Here is a 16878-nt window from a genome sequence, read left to right as displayed (position 1 = left end):
CACACACACTTTTCAGTGACAAACATCAAAAAACAGAAGAGAACAAAGCAGAGATTATAATTAAAATGGATTTAACATTGAATCGGGAATTATTTCATACAGTGTGTCGTTAGGACAAAGTAAATAACAGAGGACTGATGTGATAAGTAGCAGGTTGGTGGTGTGTGTTTATGTTGCTGTTGTTAACACACTCAGTAGCTGTTCAGCTGTTGACTCAGCAGCAGCGGCAGCAGCAACACACACATGCTGACTCCACTTCACTGAATCAAAGACACTTTATCTTGTGTGCACAGTTGCACTTGAAAAGCTTAGACAAACAACATCATTTACAAATCGCAATCACATTACACGCGACACATAAATATGAGTTTACAGGTAAAAAACAAATGTATTCACACCGTCGTACAAAAAAAAATCTTTTAAAGGCAAGTGGCACGTCAAAATCTTATTAGACACCAGAAAATATATATAATCTCATGTTTCATCTCTTTGAGAACGCAGTTATTTTGTGGAAAGATAAAAAGCTATACGTCAATACAGAGTGAGAAAATAATGCTAACGCAACGGTCAGAGGTGAAATGGTAGAGTTAGTTCATAAAATAAAAGTTTAGTTGTTTAAAGTTCAAACTTTATTTAAAGTTAATCCTTGCTTGCATTTTCTATGCACGCTGGCCAGGACACCAGTTCATCACAGAGCAAGCACTCAGTCAAACCTGAAGGAATTTGAACATGTTGGAGTACCAGAGTACCTTGAGAACCCCCCCCCCCCCCCCCCACACACACACACACACACACACCACTTTGTGGCTATATTTTTAAGTGTCCGCAGAAATGACTTGAAAACACTTTACGCTAAATAAGCAAATTTCTATTTTTCGACCAATAAGCGCAGATTATTTTAGAGCTCTGTCTCCATCTTATGTCGCTTAAAAAAAACCCATATAGAAGTCAAACTTCACAATGTGATCCAGAATTGTCCCTTTAAAATACAGAAATTAACATTTGATCATTTTGGTTCCTGCTTCTAAAACCATTCAGAGCTCGTACGTTAGTCACTGACGCAGTGTGTGTGTGTGTCGTTTCAGAACCGTGGCCACAGTATGACTCTTACTGTGCCGGTACTGTCGTCTACCGTCTATTCTACAACCGTGCGTCTTTAAGTCGCATATCTCGTCTAAATAGAAAAGAATGGGATCATTGTTCTGGAGGCGGGAGGCAGGAGAGTAACGCTCCAGAGCCTTTTCTAAAGGGACAAGGGGGACACTAAGAGCATCCTGCTGGGAGGGACAGTCCAGGTCCCACAGCCTGCCCACATTAGTGGAGTGTCAGTCCAGCTGAGATACGGACTGTGTGACACAGCCGGTGACTTCATCTGTCAGTGACACCACAGGGGGTAAAGTCACAGCAGAAAGGAGGAATGACAGGACAGGCTTGTCTGTTGCCGTCTTCTGAACTCGTTTCGCTCTCGTGTTTCTCACAGTTGTCCGGCTCCTTCTGTACATTTGATCGAAAAGCATCTTTTTTACAGTTTCTGTGTCAGAGCAGGCCACTCAAAGATTTTAGTCTCTGTTACTCCAAGTCCATCAGACGATGAGTGAATCTCGGCTGAGAAGAGTTCCCTGCGAAGGAAAAAGGAGAGAATGTTAAAAAAAAAAAAAACAGAACTTAACTTGCTCAGCAGAGTGAGACTGTCGGGAGACAGCAGACATTAGCCAAACAGGGTTATCATGGTGAAGTGGAACCTGGGACAAAACTATATTTCAACCTTTTAATGTTTAAATGAAATGCAGATTCAGTTAATTATTTACTTTTTACAGAAGGTTTTTAACGTTGAAGCTCATTTTGGCCCAGGGTTGTCAGTGGGGAGACAATACATTATGATTGTTATAGGAGGTAGTAGGATACAAAACAGTGTATTCTACCTAGTTTTCATTGTGGTAGCTTCTGAACCTGACCTGTTAAAAGTACAACAACAAGACTTACTGTTGACCTATAAAAGCCTTTTTTCCAAACCATCACACATCATAAAGACCACATTAAAGTTTGTAGTTTATACAAAATCATTTTTTTTATCCAAAATAAGTTTTTACATTTATGGTTCAACTGTTTTCCAGTGAGCACAAGTTCTTTGTTCAAAATGTTCCACGAAAAGTTGCTATAGAAACGAGACCATTTAGGCTCAATTTGTGAATATTAATGCCTCCTCGAAAGGTATAAAGGAAAATTGATTTAGTTATAACAAATCAATAGGCACTCTAAATAGTCTATGAAGTGTTCACTGTTCTGTAGTTAGCCTAATGTTTACCTTTTTGAACACACGTTTGCATTTAATGTAAAAACCAACAAGTTTTGAGGGACACAAAGATATTCAGAAACGGATTTATTCACTGTGCTTTATCTGAAAATCAGAAACGCCTCTCATAAGGTTCAGGTTCTAGTGATACTCACCACTTTCCGGGACTTGTCTCTGGGTTCGTCCGTGCGACTGCTGAGGGAATGAGCAGGTCGGGTGTTGGCTGTGAGCGGCCGAGGAGAAGGCCTGTCAGTTCTGTTTCGCTCTGTATCTGAGTGATGAGGCAATGAGTCTACCTCCGGTCTGTTACTCGGAGAGCGGCTGCAATGTCGACTGGACTCCCCGCTGCTCTTTTTGGAGCTGCCTTTGGAGGGCGTGTCCGAGTCTTCCTCACCTCGGCCTCCGCTCTTTCCTTGGCTGACCCCTCGCAACTTAGCCTTACGATCCAGCAGACTGTTCAGGAACGTGGCATCATAGTCTTTTTCTTGTGAAGAGGTTGATGGTGGACCAACGGTAGGAGGAGGAGGGGGATTACGATCATTGTCCCAGGTGCCCCTCCTCTTTGTGGGAGAGGGAATTGGGCTTATGTTATGTGCTTTGTTCTTGCTCCGTCTGGATTGATCTTCATGGTCACTGCTGTCATTTTCATGACTGTGGTAATGCTGCGGAGGACCGTTGCGGTAGGAAGGATATCGGCTGAAATCCTGAAGCTCCATCTCATAGTCTCCCCTATCTTCCTCTCTCCTCTCTGCTCCTCTTCCCTTCCTCTGCTTGTAATATGCAGCAAACTCCTCCAGCTCGTCCAGGGAGCCCGTTCGTTCTGCGTTGCGATACGTCTTCCTGTGCAGATGTTCTGATCGAGGGTTCCACCTGCAACACAACACATGAGTATAGAGAGTGTTGACTTTGTGTCGGTAAATGTGACGTGTTTGCATATCTAGAAATGTAGGTACCTGCTGTGGGTTTCCTCGTCACTGTGGTTCTGCTGCCTCTGATTCCGGCCGGGCCTGCGCGGCTGTGAAGAAGGTGGAGGGTCGTCACTGTATCGGCGTGGAGGAAGAGGTTCGTCCTGGCAGCGGCGAGGATCCGAGTCAGGCTCCTCACGATGATGGCGTGGTGATGGCGGACTGCCGTGGTAACGCTGCGGCTCGGGACTGCGGTTTTCACGGTGTTGCTGTGGTTCAGGCTGACTGGGCTGGTCAGGGATGGCCGGCAGAGCTTTCTTCTGGACGTTTCGATATATCTGACGGAAGCCAGTTTCTCCCTCGTGGAGGGAACTCAGCTCAGACAGGCTACAAGCTGAAAAAGTCCAAAGAAGTGATCAGTAACGTGATTCAGTGCTTAAAACTAGATGACAAGAAATGAATCCTTTCCAATCAAAATCCTGAAGAAAAAAAGAAAAGAAGAAACCACACAAAGCGTCGGACTAAAACATGATCTGTCTTTTGTTTAGATATAATTACCTGCTACTACATTATAATGTCCAAACTATAGAAATATTCAGATTCAGAAGGCAGATAGTTTGAGAGTGACATGCCAAGACAAGAAGATAAAAAGCCAAGAAACCACTACCAAAGTGGAGATCACCAGCATGCTTCAGGCAGTAGAGGAAAGCCACAGAGTGAGGTGAGGAATCTTACACTGGTGGCTGGTGGACCTGGTGGGGTTGAAGTGAGCCAGTTGTTTCTCTACATACTGTAGCACCCTGAGAGAGTCCTGATCCTGAGGTGAGGGCACGCGGTACGGAAGCCCTACAGCTTGCATTGGCACTGGAGATACACACTTGACTCATCACCAAAGACAACTTCTGTGTTTATTGGCTTTGTCGTACAGGCGTTTTTGCGAATATAACAATAGTACTTAAACATTAAATACATTCATTGATCTCCAACAGGCCCATTGTACTATTCTGCTTTTTGGAGACAAAACTGTAAACACAATAAAGAGGTCTTATCAAGTCAATATATAAAATTAAGGACGTATGATAACATTTGCAAATCAGAATGCTCATGCTCAATCTCATTTAGATGAGATATTCATTGACATTTCCAAAGGATAATCAACAGATCTGATCTGTAAATAATGGTAAAACAATTGACAGCAAAAAAAACCCACCTGCAGTTAGAAGGCTGCCATCGGAGGGCGGGACAGAGGACAGCTTATCCACCAGAGAGGGAGGGGCAATAGGGACCATGCTGGGGACACCAGTGACAAAGTAGGGCGGGTAGGCAGGCGTTTGAGGGGTGGAGGTTCCCGTCTTTATTCCCTTTCCAGCTTCATACACTTCAAAAAAAGGAACAGTTTCATTTCTACTTTAGAAAAAAACTGTAACACTCTGTTGGAGCTCAACCTTTTGTGCCTCTGACATCATGTGTAAACTTACAGTGTCGGGGGCAGCAGCATGTGTCGGGGCAGCACCAGCAGCTAACATAGCAGCAGCAGGAGTGAGGACAACACTGACACCAACAAACTCCGACCAGCAGCAGGAATAAAGCACTGCCGAGCACCACCGCCACGACAAACACCCACTCTGCAAAAACACACAGCAAAAAAAGTCCGACATGTAAACTGAAACTCACACCTTTCATCACAATTACAGTTTGATTTGATCTCCATGTAGTTAAACTGGAATTTCACTCATTTAGTGGGGTAGCAGTTTGCATTCTCACTTCACAGGGAACCTTTCTTTGTAGAGTCTGCATGTTTCCACGTATCGGCATGGCTTTTCTGCCGGTGTCCTCCCATGCAGTTCAAGTTAATTGGTGACTTTAAATTACCCTTAAGTAACACAGCTGATTACAATATACACAAAATTGAAAGAAAAAAGTTTAAATATACAATGTAAGGTGTGAACCAAAAAGATCAGAACACTTAGTGTTTTAAAGGTTCATTATAGCTTAAATCCCACATAATGTTAAGTCTTATGTTATACAATGATAGTTATTTAATATATAAAATTGTGTCAACAAGAAAATATGAAAAAATAAGCAAGAAAAACTAAATTAGTTTTTTCTTGCAATTTAATCAGTTTTCATGACTATTCTGTTTCACTGCTTAGCAGAGCAAATACAAGCAGTCTCTCCATGACTGTGTGATTTGCCTCTATAAACTGCCATTATACCGTCACAGGAAATAAGAGGTAACTTTTTATGAATAAATGCGAGTTATAAAGAGATTTAAATTCTAATGGGACATATATTCTACAGAAACGGGATTTTGGGATGAACTAAACACAAAGACAAATTGCAAACATCCAACACTGGATGTGTTGAAAAAAGCTGGTTAAGTGAACCACGCCTTCACATATAGTCTCAATGTCATTTTCTTCATATCAGAATAAAAAAGAAACCTTGAATAGAATATGACAAATAATGAGATAAGATTTGTAACACACATTGCCTCCAACAACGTAGTGAAAGAGATAATGCATCTGTCTATGGGGACAAAACAAAGGAAAGGGAAGGAGAGGGCAGATAAGGAAATCTTTAACAATGAAAAAGCAAGGGCAAAACTTACCCTCAAATACACACAGATAAAACACACACATACAGAGACACACACATGCAGGATATCTGTTCTTGTACAGGAAGGAAAAGGACAGATTACACAGCGTAGGAGACACTGTAGATCTGGCTGTGACAACAAAATAGCCTGTAATGTGATCCTGTTTGCAACCAAGAACTTCGACACACACATTCACACACACACACACACACACACACACACACACACACACACACACACACACACACACACACACACACACACACACACACACACACACACACACACACACACACACACACACACACACACACACACACACACACACAGATTATTATGGGCGTTGTGAATAACAACTATTACTATTGCAGCAGGAACACCAGAGATAAACTCAATCATTTAGGAGTGAATCATCCCGAGTCATGCAAGTTACTTCCACAAATCCACACGTTGCAAAAATCACTTAAAAGGAATTTGATGTGACATAAATAAAGCTCCCTCCCTGTTGAAGCTGTCTTTTTCATGGGTAGTGTTGAAATGGTGTGATATGACACGTTGACCACAACCATAAATAACTATAATGACCATAATGACTGTTTCTAGTGGGAGAAACGACCAGCTCCTTATTTGATGGGTGTGTGCCAGTATGTCGGGTAAAAAAAAGAAAAGAACCCAGCTCTGTTAAAGCGTCTCCTAAGCTCAATCACCTGCTAATATAAGTGCTACAAAGCCTCACCTACTGTAAGAATCTACTGTAAGACTGTACGACTCTAGCAGCATCCAAACTGCTTTATACAGCCAGGACAGGAGAAGTGAGTAAGTAAGGTTAGTATGAATGGAAGAAAACAGGCAAGCAGGTGAAAGTGAAAGTACACTATGCCCCTACCTGGCATAATCTTCAAATCAAAGTCTGGTAGGAGATCTTCTGGCACACCTGAGAAACCTGCAGAGAGAAGAGAAGAGAGGAGAGGAGAGGAGAGGAGAGGAGAGGAGAGGAGAGGAGAGGGAATGGAGTCGATATAAGATGAAATGACTGATTGAAAGGGCGTTATTGTTGCTGCGGCATGCATTGAGAGAGAATTAAGACACTCGCAGAGCAAATAACAGAGAAAGACAGATAAAAAGATAAGGAGGTCAAGAGAAGCATGCACAATGGGACATTCTGGTCTCCTTCCAGAGAGTCTCCATATCAGAGCAGCAGATTCACCATCTCACCAGCAAATATTACAGGCGAGAAGATCTTTCAGGTCCAACAAAACCTGCTTCAACCTCTTCCTCTGATTCCTGTTCAGTGATCCTGCATGAATCCATCAGCTACATTTCTTTGAGCAAATTTTATTGATGACAAAAGTGACGAGTATAAGTGTTTTTAAAATGTTATTTGCATTGTTTTGCTGAATAATTACAATTTACTTTTGTTAAAGCTGCTTTATATGTCAACTACCAGATACTTGATCTACTTTTTAAATCTGAGTTCATGCATTTTTTTAAAATTTAAATTTATTTTAGGACTACATCAAATATATCTACAGAAAAATAAATGACGGGAAACACAGCCACGAGCATAACAAATAAACTCTCACAATCATCAGAAATAGAATGAATGAAGAACAGATGTTTTTTTGTTTTGTCTTTGTCTCTTGAATTTGTCTTTTAACCCAGCTGTAGGGAGGTGAACACACTGAAAGAAAGATAAACAGAGTGGATAGATAAGGGCTGTGTTTGATTTGGGTGCATTTGTCCATATGAACAAGCTTTGTGAAGCGCGGTGAAAAGTTGAAAAGGGCCAGAAGAAGATGTGACAGATCAGATATGGCTGTTTTACCAATTCTGTGATTGCTGAAAAGAGAAAGACGGTGCTGGAGAAAAGAGGGCTGGACAAACAGTGCACAAGCTAGACGGTGTTGCCCTGACTGTGGCTGACAAAGCACATACCTCAGTGTCTGTCTGGGAGGCTAAACTTTGCTGCATTTGGGAACAGAAAGAAACCTGTTTAACCTTTTGTGGCTCTATCCCTCTATTAACTCCACTGGATGCTCCAGTAGATGTTTTATGGTCATTTCAGACAGCAGCTTTAATTTTTTTGCTTGTCTGTGGCTTTGTCTATCTGCAGCTCAAGCAGCTGTCGGGAGCTCACTTGTGAGATTTTATCTACCTGGTGATTCACAGAGATTTACTGTCAAATATGCTGACACAGCATGGGGATACGTGTGACGGATGTTTGCACTCTGCCACATACACCATGTGAACTACTCCCACACACACACACACACACACACACACACACACACACACACACACACACACACACACACACACACACACACACACACACACACACACACACACACACACACACACACACACGAAAGCAAAATCTCCAGTCCAGAAATGTTACGTTCTCACACGGTCTTGGCTGTCTCTGGTTTTAATATGGCAACAAAGACTATTCTCCATAAAAGGTTCTTTTAACATCAGTTTCTAACGTTATCATTTGGATCATCTCGAAACATCGACAATGTTCCGGTCATGGTAAACCAGAAACTGTTTGCAGAAACATGCAAAACCCAAACTTTTCCAGAAGTGTTTCAAGAAAATTCCCAGAGAATCTAACCGTGGATGGCAATAGATTGTATATGAACACTCAGAATTAAAAGTACGCTGCTTGACAGATTGCTCTTCTTGTGTACATTTTAGTCATTCTTCAGGTTTTTTGCAATTCAACGCAGAGCTCCTGAGTAATGTATGACACTGTAAAAATGCAGGATTCTTTCCCAAAGTTCCTCGAGTCGAGTGCCTCACACAGCATCACCCTCCATCTATTGTATCACTGTGCCTGGTCGTCCCCCCTCCACACCATTAAATCTTCCCTGTCCTCTTTGCTTGCGAAACCGTTTGCTAAAAAGACAAAAGACCCCCAGAGCCATTTGCCATGGCCCCAACTGTTGTTATGGAAACACGACAAGTGCCTCACATGCCATATTAGCTACACTCAGACCAGGAAATACATGGAGCGTTAGGGTTTCTCGTTTAAAGTTCAATACAGTAAAGAAAGAAAAACAAAAAACAATGCAGCAGAACTGTCTGGAGCATAATACCATCCAACAGAGCAATGGAATCCACTCTACTCACACTGTAAAAGCTAATTGCTGAGTACCTCAGTGTGTGTGTGTGTGTGTGTGTGTGTGTGTGTGTGTGTGTGTGTGTGTGTGTGTGTGTGTGTGTGTGTGTGTGTGCGCGCACACATAGGTCTCCAACTGCCAGCCAGACAAAAGTTCAGCCACAAAGCGCCACATAGCCTCTCAGCAGTTTCTGCAATAACATTTGGAGCCGAAGGTAAGCAGACCGTCCCTCCGAGGCTTTACTGATGCATTTAAATGAAACACATACAAACAAACCTCAGACAAGTTATCCAGCAGTGACGGTGTGTCAAAACCTTGTTCGGGTAGCGTAACATACAGCCTGGGCTTCTGGAAGTCGCCATGGACACCGATTAGGCAAAAGTGTCCACAATGTACCACTGCTCATTATAAATCAGCTCTTAATGAGACTGTATTGTGATGTTGGCCATGATTAATGACCTGCTTACATAATGACAGCTTGTAAGGAAATGTTACTTACAGTCAATGATGTGTGTCTTTGTGTTTTAGATTAAGTAAACACAAAGCATTAGTCAGACCTGCTTTCAGTCTTTAACTCTGTGTTTGGTGGGATATCCGTGACAGCCGCACTGCTGTTTGTATCAGGTTAATCGAACAAATTACAGAAAAACACCCAAATAAATGAATGGTGCAAGGCTGGCTGAGCCCTCATTGCTGAGTATCTTTACAATCGAACATTGGGGAAATTGTGACGGCTTACCAAGAACCAGGAGCTCCACCGAGGCTTCACTCTGTCCCTCCAGATCATCAGATATAACCACTTTGCAGATGTACACGCCGCTGTCTCCCCACTGCACCTCTCCTATACGCAGGTCTGCCTCTGTGTGACACAAACAGAAGAACTTTCATATGAGAGGCAAAAGCTTACATGCTTCACGATGCTGTTAAAGAAAGAAGACGACAAATGTTTGATTAATATCTGTGGAACATCTTTCAAAACATATAAATGGCGCATTTACACATTATTATGTTTATATCTATATCCAGGCTGTATAGATTTTAAATACTTTTACACACTTTATGTTGCAAACAAAGGCATTTACGGGTTGAAGGATCTCAAAATGTCCTATTCTACAAGCACAGGGACTCCATCCTGAAGATCTATGGACCAGGGACAAAACAAAACAAGTGACAGTTTTTTGTAAGTTTGCCAAGAATGGCATGCCCATTGAAAAGGCCTCCTGGTGACACTATTGGTAGAATAATTGAGAAAGTTACAGTGAATCGCTAATTGTGCAAACTCTGCAGAGAACGACTTAGTCCAACTGCGAATCCAACCGGGAACCGTCTCGTGGTGAGAAGGGAGTGATTTATTTATTTTTACAGCTGTGAAAAACACAATTTAGAAGTATTTGAATATTTTTCAGAGGCAGGTTTAGAAAATAGACTTCTGCTAAGGTGGTTAATGAGAAAACCCAGAGCCCCGCTGTATAGATCTGCTTTCATTCTGGGAGTAAAGTAACCCTCAATTTAAATCCTGCCTCCCAGAAAGTCAAACTACCTCCCAAAGTTGTACGACAGAGCGAAGATAAATCATCAGTGTAGAGTACCCACGTTCTTAAACATGACTTTTTATAAGAGCACACTGATAAAGACATTTCTGAACTTAATCCACTGGTTTCAAACAGTTTTCTCCACAATGACTTTTGGTAATTGTGCAGTCAGATAAAGTGAAAGCCGCTCACTATAACCAGTTGATTCTACTTTGTCAGTCTTTTCCAAAAAAAAAAATACATTTCATTACTTATTTTCTTGTTTCTGGGCTATAAGCTAGAAAGTTCCTGACGGGTTGTATTTCATGTGACTGAAGTACTATAGTTTAAAAGTAGCTTGGAGAGTCAGAGTAAAACACACACGACAATGCAGGAGGGTCATACATAGAACTACAGCAGACAGGAAGTGGGTTTGTATAATTCTCTTCCTTTTCCTGTTCGCTCAAGGAGGAGGAGATCCAGGCTAAACGGCTCACGTTCACCGACGTGACACCTCCATTCATGCAGCGCACACTAGTTTTCTGTTTTCTAGATTAAACTTTCATCTGCTCGTTTTTTCATTTGCGTCTGTTTCCGCAGATTGCGTTTTGTACCGTGTTTGGTTTAATTGTTGTTCAGCCACGTGACGAGCAGAACAACCTCTGACCAGTGCATGCTGGGACCGACTCAAAACTCCACATGATCCTGAATGGGATTACATGAGTCTGGATGACTGGGCGTCTCCAAAGGCAACACGGTCAAAACTTTCATCTTTGTGTACACTTGCAACACCACATTGACCTGTTTGAAGTCCAGATGAAGTAAAAAGAAGAAGAAGAAGAAAAAAAAAAAAACACAATTCAAAGACAGTCTTATGGTGGAAGAATGAGTGGTTGGATGGTGGGATGTGCAGAGATGGAGAGGGGGAAACCAAAAGTGGGACACTGAGGAACATCAGAGGGAAGGAGTGAGAGGTCAGGATGAATGAGAGGACAGCATGAAAACCGTGGCTTTTGTCTGTGGTGCTGGCGTGTGAAGAGAACGTTGATTCTTTGGCAAAGAGTTAGAGCTCCATAAATCTGAAGCCAGCAAACAAGACTACCTCTTTCTATTTAAACATGCACGCACACACGCACACACACGCACGCACGCACGCACGCACGCACGCACGGAGATGGAGTTTTAGAGCAAAAATAAGCTTTTGGTGTGGATACTCGACTGTATACTTGTTTTGTAAACTCTAACTGATATAAAAGTTAGTTAAATTACAGTCATAAGCTACTAGTCGGTCTTCATTCTGTGTATCCACACCTGACTATTTCAACGTTCAATAAAGAATCTGGAAGCATTGGAAGCAGAAATGAAAATGTGGATCAGTGAGTTATGGAGATATGAAAATGTATTTTCACATTGACCATTGCGAACTGGTTGGACTCGGTTTGATACAGAAAAATAAACTGCTTCAGACCTCACATACCTCCAACACTGTGCTTTTATGTTTGTCCAGCTACTAACTGGAAGCAGGTGAACCTGAGTTCTGCTTGAAGCCAGGGAGCTCCGAGTCAACCTGTAACCCTGAAAGTATGCGTTGGCCTGATCTGATAAAGAATCGGGGAGGGGGGGGGGGGGGGGGGGGGTCTTACTGTTGATGATGGAGATGTCTCTGGTCTTGTAGTACTCCGACAGCGTGACTGAGGAACCGGAGATGGCGGCCACAGTTCGGACCGTCCTGCTGCTGTCGGAGCAGTCGAGGTAACTCGCAGTCATTCCCGTCTCGTAGCTTCCGCCGGGTCCCCCGCCTGTGCTGGTCATCCCACCTCCGCCCAGCCCTCCGCTGTCGGTGAAGCTGAACGAGTCCCGCGTGCGGTCCCGGCAGTAGGACTTGTACACCCACTGCACCACGGCGGTCTGTGTGGACACGCTGTTGTACTGACACGGCAGGACCACCGACTGAAACAGCACGGCAAACCTCTTCTCGTCTCTCACAAACACGTGGACAGCAGAGCAAGACTGAGGGAAGACGCCTGCGTGGGGGACACAAAGAAGAAGGACGAGCATTTTTAGACGTTAAAGTGATTGAAGTGTGGCGATTTGGTGTCAAGAACACACTCGATGACTTGAGACAATAATACCGAGGCAATATGTCAGACTGAGGGTAACTTTAAAGATATTCATGTCTCCATGGGTCTGAATATGAGCTGGGCTTTTTTCCTGGAACAGACTGGAAAAGTGGGTTCTTTGGATATTTGAGCCAGAGTCTTGTCTCAAGCTCCCAGCGTCTTGCTGGACGCTGCATAACAACACCAAGGCGCCAGAAACAATAAAGGAGATGTTGGATGTGATTCACGGACGTCTGACTGAGTGTTTCAAAGATCAGGAGCACACAAGGAACAGCGACTATTGATAACACTGGGCTGATAACCAACCAGCTATAGGTCATTGCCATCAAGCCGTTTATAGGCTTTAAAATACTGCATCTGAAATACTTTTTTAATGGCAGTGAGTTACAATAACTACAGCTACACCAGCGAGGCAGGAGATCTGACTGAGGAAGAAACAAATACCACTGAAAGCCTCACAAACATAACCGTCCAATACATGTAGATCCACGTCTGGTGACATTAAAGTGAACATACTATGAAAAAACTCAACACTTTGAGTAATTGTACATGTATCAGTGGGTATTTGGGTTGAGAACATTTGGAAAACTGCCCGACTGATCTGAAACCCTCTAATGAGTACCTCCATGGCCAGAAGTGAACTTACTTGGTCTTAAGCCATTGTACTGCGAAAAGAATGCTCAAGGGGGAAAAAAAAGAAAAAAAGAAAAATGAATTCTGGGCTGTAAAGACCCACATGTGTCGTCTGGATTAATTCATGTTGTGAATAACCAACATGTTCCCACCATGTCGCATCGAAACTGTTTCTGTAATTTTGTTCGGCACAAATCAGGTTTACTCAAAGGTCTCAAAAATTCATAGAACGTCCAACAAGTCAAGACTCCCAGAACATATTTATTCATTTTTCTCCGAGCAGCTATGAAAATGAACATTATTCCATTTGAGAAGACCAATAAGCTCAGACTCTTTGAGCCGCATGCTGAAGTCTGACTGCGAAGCTCGTTTGACCTCAACTTGTTTTGGAGCTCCTGAGGCTGCGGGACTCTGGGGTCACATGACGACCGGGAGCTCAGGAGCAACACACTCGAAAGGAATGACTGTGTTGAAAAAAAAGTGTGAACACACCCACCAACATCTGTGTGCCGCTGCGGTCCGGCCAAGCAATGCAAGGCGTGACTGAACTGTCTCTCCTGGCCTCCGGGGTGAGGTGAGGAGAGTCGTGTTTACATTTGCTCTATTTATAGACACACAATTAAATCGTTTTTTTGTTTTTTTTAATCATCTTAGTATCTAATTGACAATAAATGAACCGACAGCAGACTTCTCAGTGAAGTCAAGAACTATTTAGAAATGTTTGAGCTTCTCGCTACATTACCTGATATTATTTTAGTATGAATTAAATATCTTTATTTTTTTTATTAGAGAAAAGCAACCTTGAGGAATACTATTTGCTTCGAAATATTTGTATGTTTTTTGTGATCATTTTCCATCATTTTCCATTTGAACTGTCTAACAAGTAGTTGGATTAGAGAGATTAAGCATTTTATGAACTAACGTCTATGATTCATGGTGTAATCCTCACATTCTCATAGCAGTTTTAGTAAACTCATTTTAGGAGGTGTTTGCTGATTCAGGTGTGTTTAAATGTTAATGCACCTGCATTTTATATATGTTTGACCATACGCATGGTTGAAAATCCGTTTTATGCTTTTACTTTACTTGAATGTTTTTATTGCATTGTTATTATCTTAGTCCATCAGTTCACTATGAAAGTCTTTGATTTTCGCAGTATTGTTTCAAACCAAGCCCACTAAAACAGAAATCCCTCATGGTTAACATTACTCAAGACTTCCAAGAAGTGGAGCTAAAAAAAAAAAAAAACCCTCAGGGTTGGTCTTTCTGGGATCACAGGCTGTGTGCAGTGATTCTGGGTTTATTAGTTTTTGCAGGAGAAAATTAAAGTGGAGGAGGGAGCGAAGGACAGATCCTTGTTTTGGATTGTTTAGGTTGTGGAGGGATGGGAAGGAAGCGTGTGAGGAAATCATACATCAGACAAAAGCAAATTAGTTTGATTGCAGTTTAACTGATTTCTCAGCACACCTGCAGAGTCTATTAGAATATATTGGATGTAACTAAGCCGACCCACAAGCATGCGTATTGCTTTCAGATATAAATGCTCACAAAAGTGCTTGAAATGTTGGAGAAATGTATTAATTCTCAATTCTAATTTAGATTGGCAACATATTTCGTTGAGAATTATACAAGAACAACACATCGAATGTTGTCACTGCAGGAAAGTTTCAAATAAATGAAAAAAAACAACCTGTGGAGGGTGGATTTAGTAGTTTTAATATCGTAAACAGTGACTTTTCTCTCCTGTCTTTAATGGCAGGTTTACAAATCATTGTAATCCTATATTATTTGTACTTGTTTGCAGTGTCCAAACTTTTATAGAGGTATGAGACAGTAAATCATTCTGTGATATGAAAATTGATGTGATTAATAAATCATAAAGATAATTGTTAATATTTAGTTGATCATATTGTATAAACTAATGTGGAATATTGTAGAATTATACTAAATTATACTATAGCCTACACACACCTTCATTTGGACTCAAATTTGATTAAAAAGAATAAGTTACTCAAACTAGTCGTGTGTATTTTGTCTCTGAAAAACTAAATCAGGAGGTAAACTCTCCTTTTACTCTGAGATCCAGTTAAATTTGTCCGAAATTACACTTCCTAATCCCAAACTCCCCCAAAGCCTCTGGTGGGATTATTCACACATGACTAGATCCAGTCAGCCCAAAGGGGCAACAAAGCAGAAAAAACACAAGTTAAACATCAGCTCGCACATTAAAAAAAACCATAAAAAGAGATTAACCACCATGTGTGAAGGAACAAGTTAGAACTTTATAAATGAGGTGGAGCAGATCAGCAGGAACATTTCCGTTATTCCAAACTCGAACCTGAAGTCAACAACCTGTTCCACCTACCTGCTACGCAAACCGTGAAAATCCACCATTTCTGGCTCCAAAACACCGTCCACATGCTGCGGGCGAGTTTTAAAGGTGTTTTCTGATGAACGTCGTCTGCTTTTCTCTTTCGCTTCATCTCCGTCGGACGGTTTAACGGACACATAACGGGACGGAGGCGCCGGGACGCCTGAACCCGCGTCAAGTTCAACGGAGTAAAAAACCAACTGCATCCGGACACGACCTTTCAAAAATAACAGCTCAAGCGTAGCTGCAGCGCCTTGTGGATTACGTTGGAAAGGTTAATCAATAATCACTAATTAATGTAATTGATTAATAGTCATGATGTTTTTTTTAAAACAAAGTTGAATAATGAGGGGAAAAACACAATCACATGGTTTTATTTATTTACAACATGTTCTAATTTTGATTCTCAAAAAACAAAGAGTCTGAATAAACAAACTAAATATAAACTAATCCACAATTGTAATCTATTTTTTTTAATCTTTCTATGTACATACATATATAAGCATGAATTATTTTAACCAAAGAACATAAATCTTTCAAACTGTATAATAGAAACGACAAAAGCAAAATTTACTCAAATAAATGGTTTGAACAGCATTTTCAAGGGTAATTTTGTGGGACACAATTTGGAAGGATTCAGCTTTTCAGTAAAGTTTGCCCCCTTTTATGTATTCCTACTAGGACTAGTTGTTAAAATCTCATTCATCAAGGGATTTTAACAACTACTCCCTGTAAGAATATATTTTTAGAAAATTGTGACTTTTGAATTGAAACTTACACCCAGATATTCACTTTTCTGATACTTGTCTTTCCTTTTTATGGAGCATTAATACTAAACGTCGTTGTTTTTCCGGACATTCTTTAAGTATCTTTGCTGATTGAAAACAGACCAAACAGTAGAGAAAATTTCAATGAAATCTGGTTTGTGTGTTTCAATCTTGAACAAATAAAATCGTTCATCATCAGTCTTTCACCTTTTGGTCAACAAATCAGTGGCTGTCTGGTGACTACAAAACATAATACAGCCAGACATTGTCCCGTTGCGTCCACTGCAAATAGGAGATTGCCTGCAGATTTTTGTGAATGGTCTTATTTTGACACGCTGAAGGCCTCGTATCCGGTACTGGTGAGGTGACTTGATGCTGCAGACTGACGCGCAGTGCTCTGCATCCACAGACAATGGAGCGGTGGTGGAGATGTAGGGAAGGGAGGCCAGAGGCCAAATAAAGTCTGAGACCAGGGCAAAGGAAGCAGGCGAGCCTCTGCCAGCCCGAGAATCATAAGAAACAAATTATGAACTAAAATGATAATATGTGTATGACGA

General features: G+C 41.6%; 1 protein-coding gene across 1 annotated transcript; it reads right to left on the bottom strand.

Annotated features, from left to right (window-relative positions):
• Positions 1-1398: 1398 nt before the first annotated feature.
• Positions 1399-15649, bottom strand: LOC308106683 (immunoglobulin-like domain-containing receptor 2). Its single transcript, XM_080458566.1, has 10 exons — positions 15549-15649; positions 12074-12454; positions 9659-9778; positions 6684-6740; positions 4677-4823; positions 4409-4576; positions 3934-4062; positions 3247-3592; positions 2449-3163; positions 1399-1619 (listed from the first exon to the last, which is right to left on the bottom strand). The coding sequence occupies exons 1-10, from the start codon at positions 15601-15603 to the stop codon at positions 1584-1586; spliced, it is 2154 nt and encodes a 717-aa protein (XP_080314692.1). The 5' UTR covers positions 15604-15649; the 3' UTR covers positions 1399-1583.
• Between the last annotated feature and the right edge of the window lie 1229 nt (positions 15650-16878).

This window comes from Lipophrys pholis (genome assembly GCF_963383615.2).
Source record: "Lipophrys pholis genome assembly, chromosome: 2".
In the NCBI taxonomy this organism is placed as follows: domain Eukaryota; kingdom Metazoa; phylum Chordata; class Actinopteri; order Blenniiformes; family Blenniidae; genus Lipophrys; species Lipophrys pholis.
This window is presented reverse-complemented; position numbering and strand designations above follow the sequence as displayed.

What these genes read in the sequence shown, in the direction of transcription:
- LOC308106683 (XM_080458566.1), bottom strand. Translation starts at nt 15,603, where the DNA reads ATGTGGACGGTGTTTTGGAGCCAGAAATGGTGGATTTTCACGGTTTGC. An exon ending in GGTGGAGCTCCTGGTTCTTG is followed by an intron (nt 6,741 to 9,658) that starts GTAAGCCGTCAC and finishes TTCTCTCTGCAG; the next exon opens with GTTTCTCAGGTGTGCCAGAA. An exon ending in TGGCAGCCTTCTAACTGCAG is followed by an intron (nt 4,063 to 4,408) that starts GTGGGTTTTTTT and finishes GTGTATCTCCAG; the next exon opens with TGCCAATGCAAGCTGTAGGG.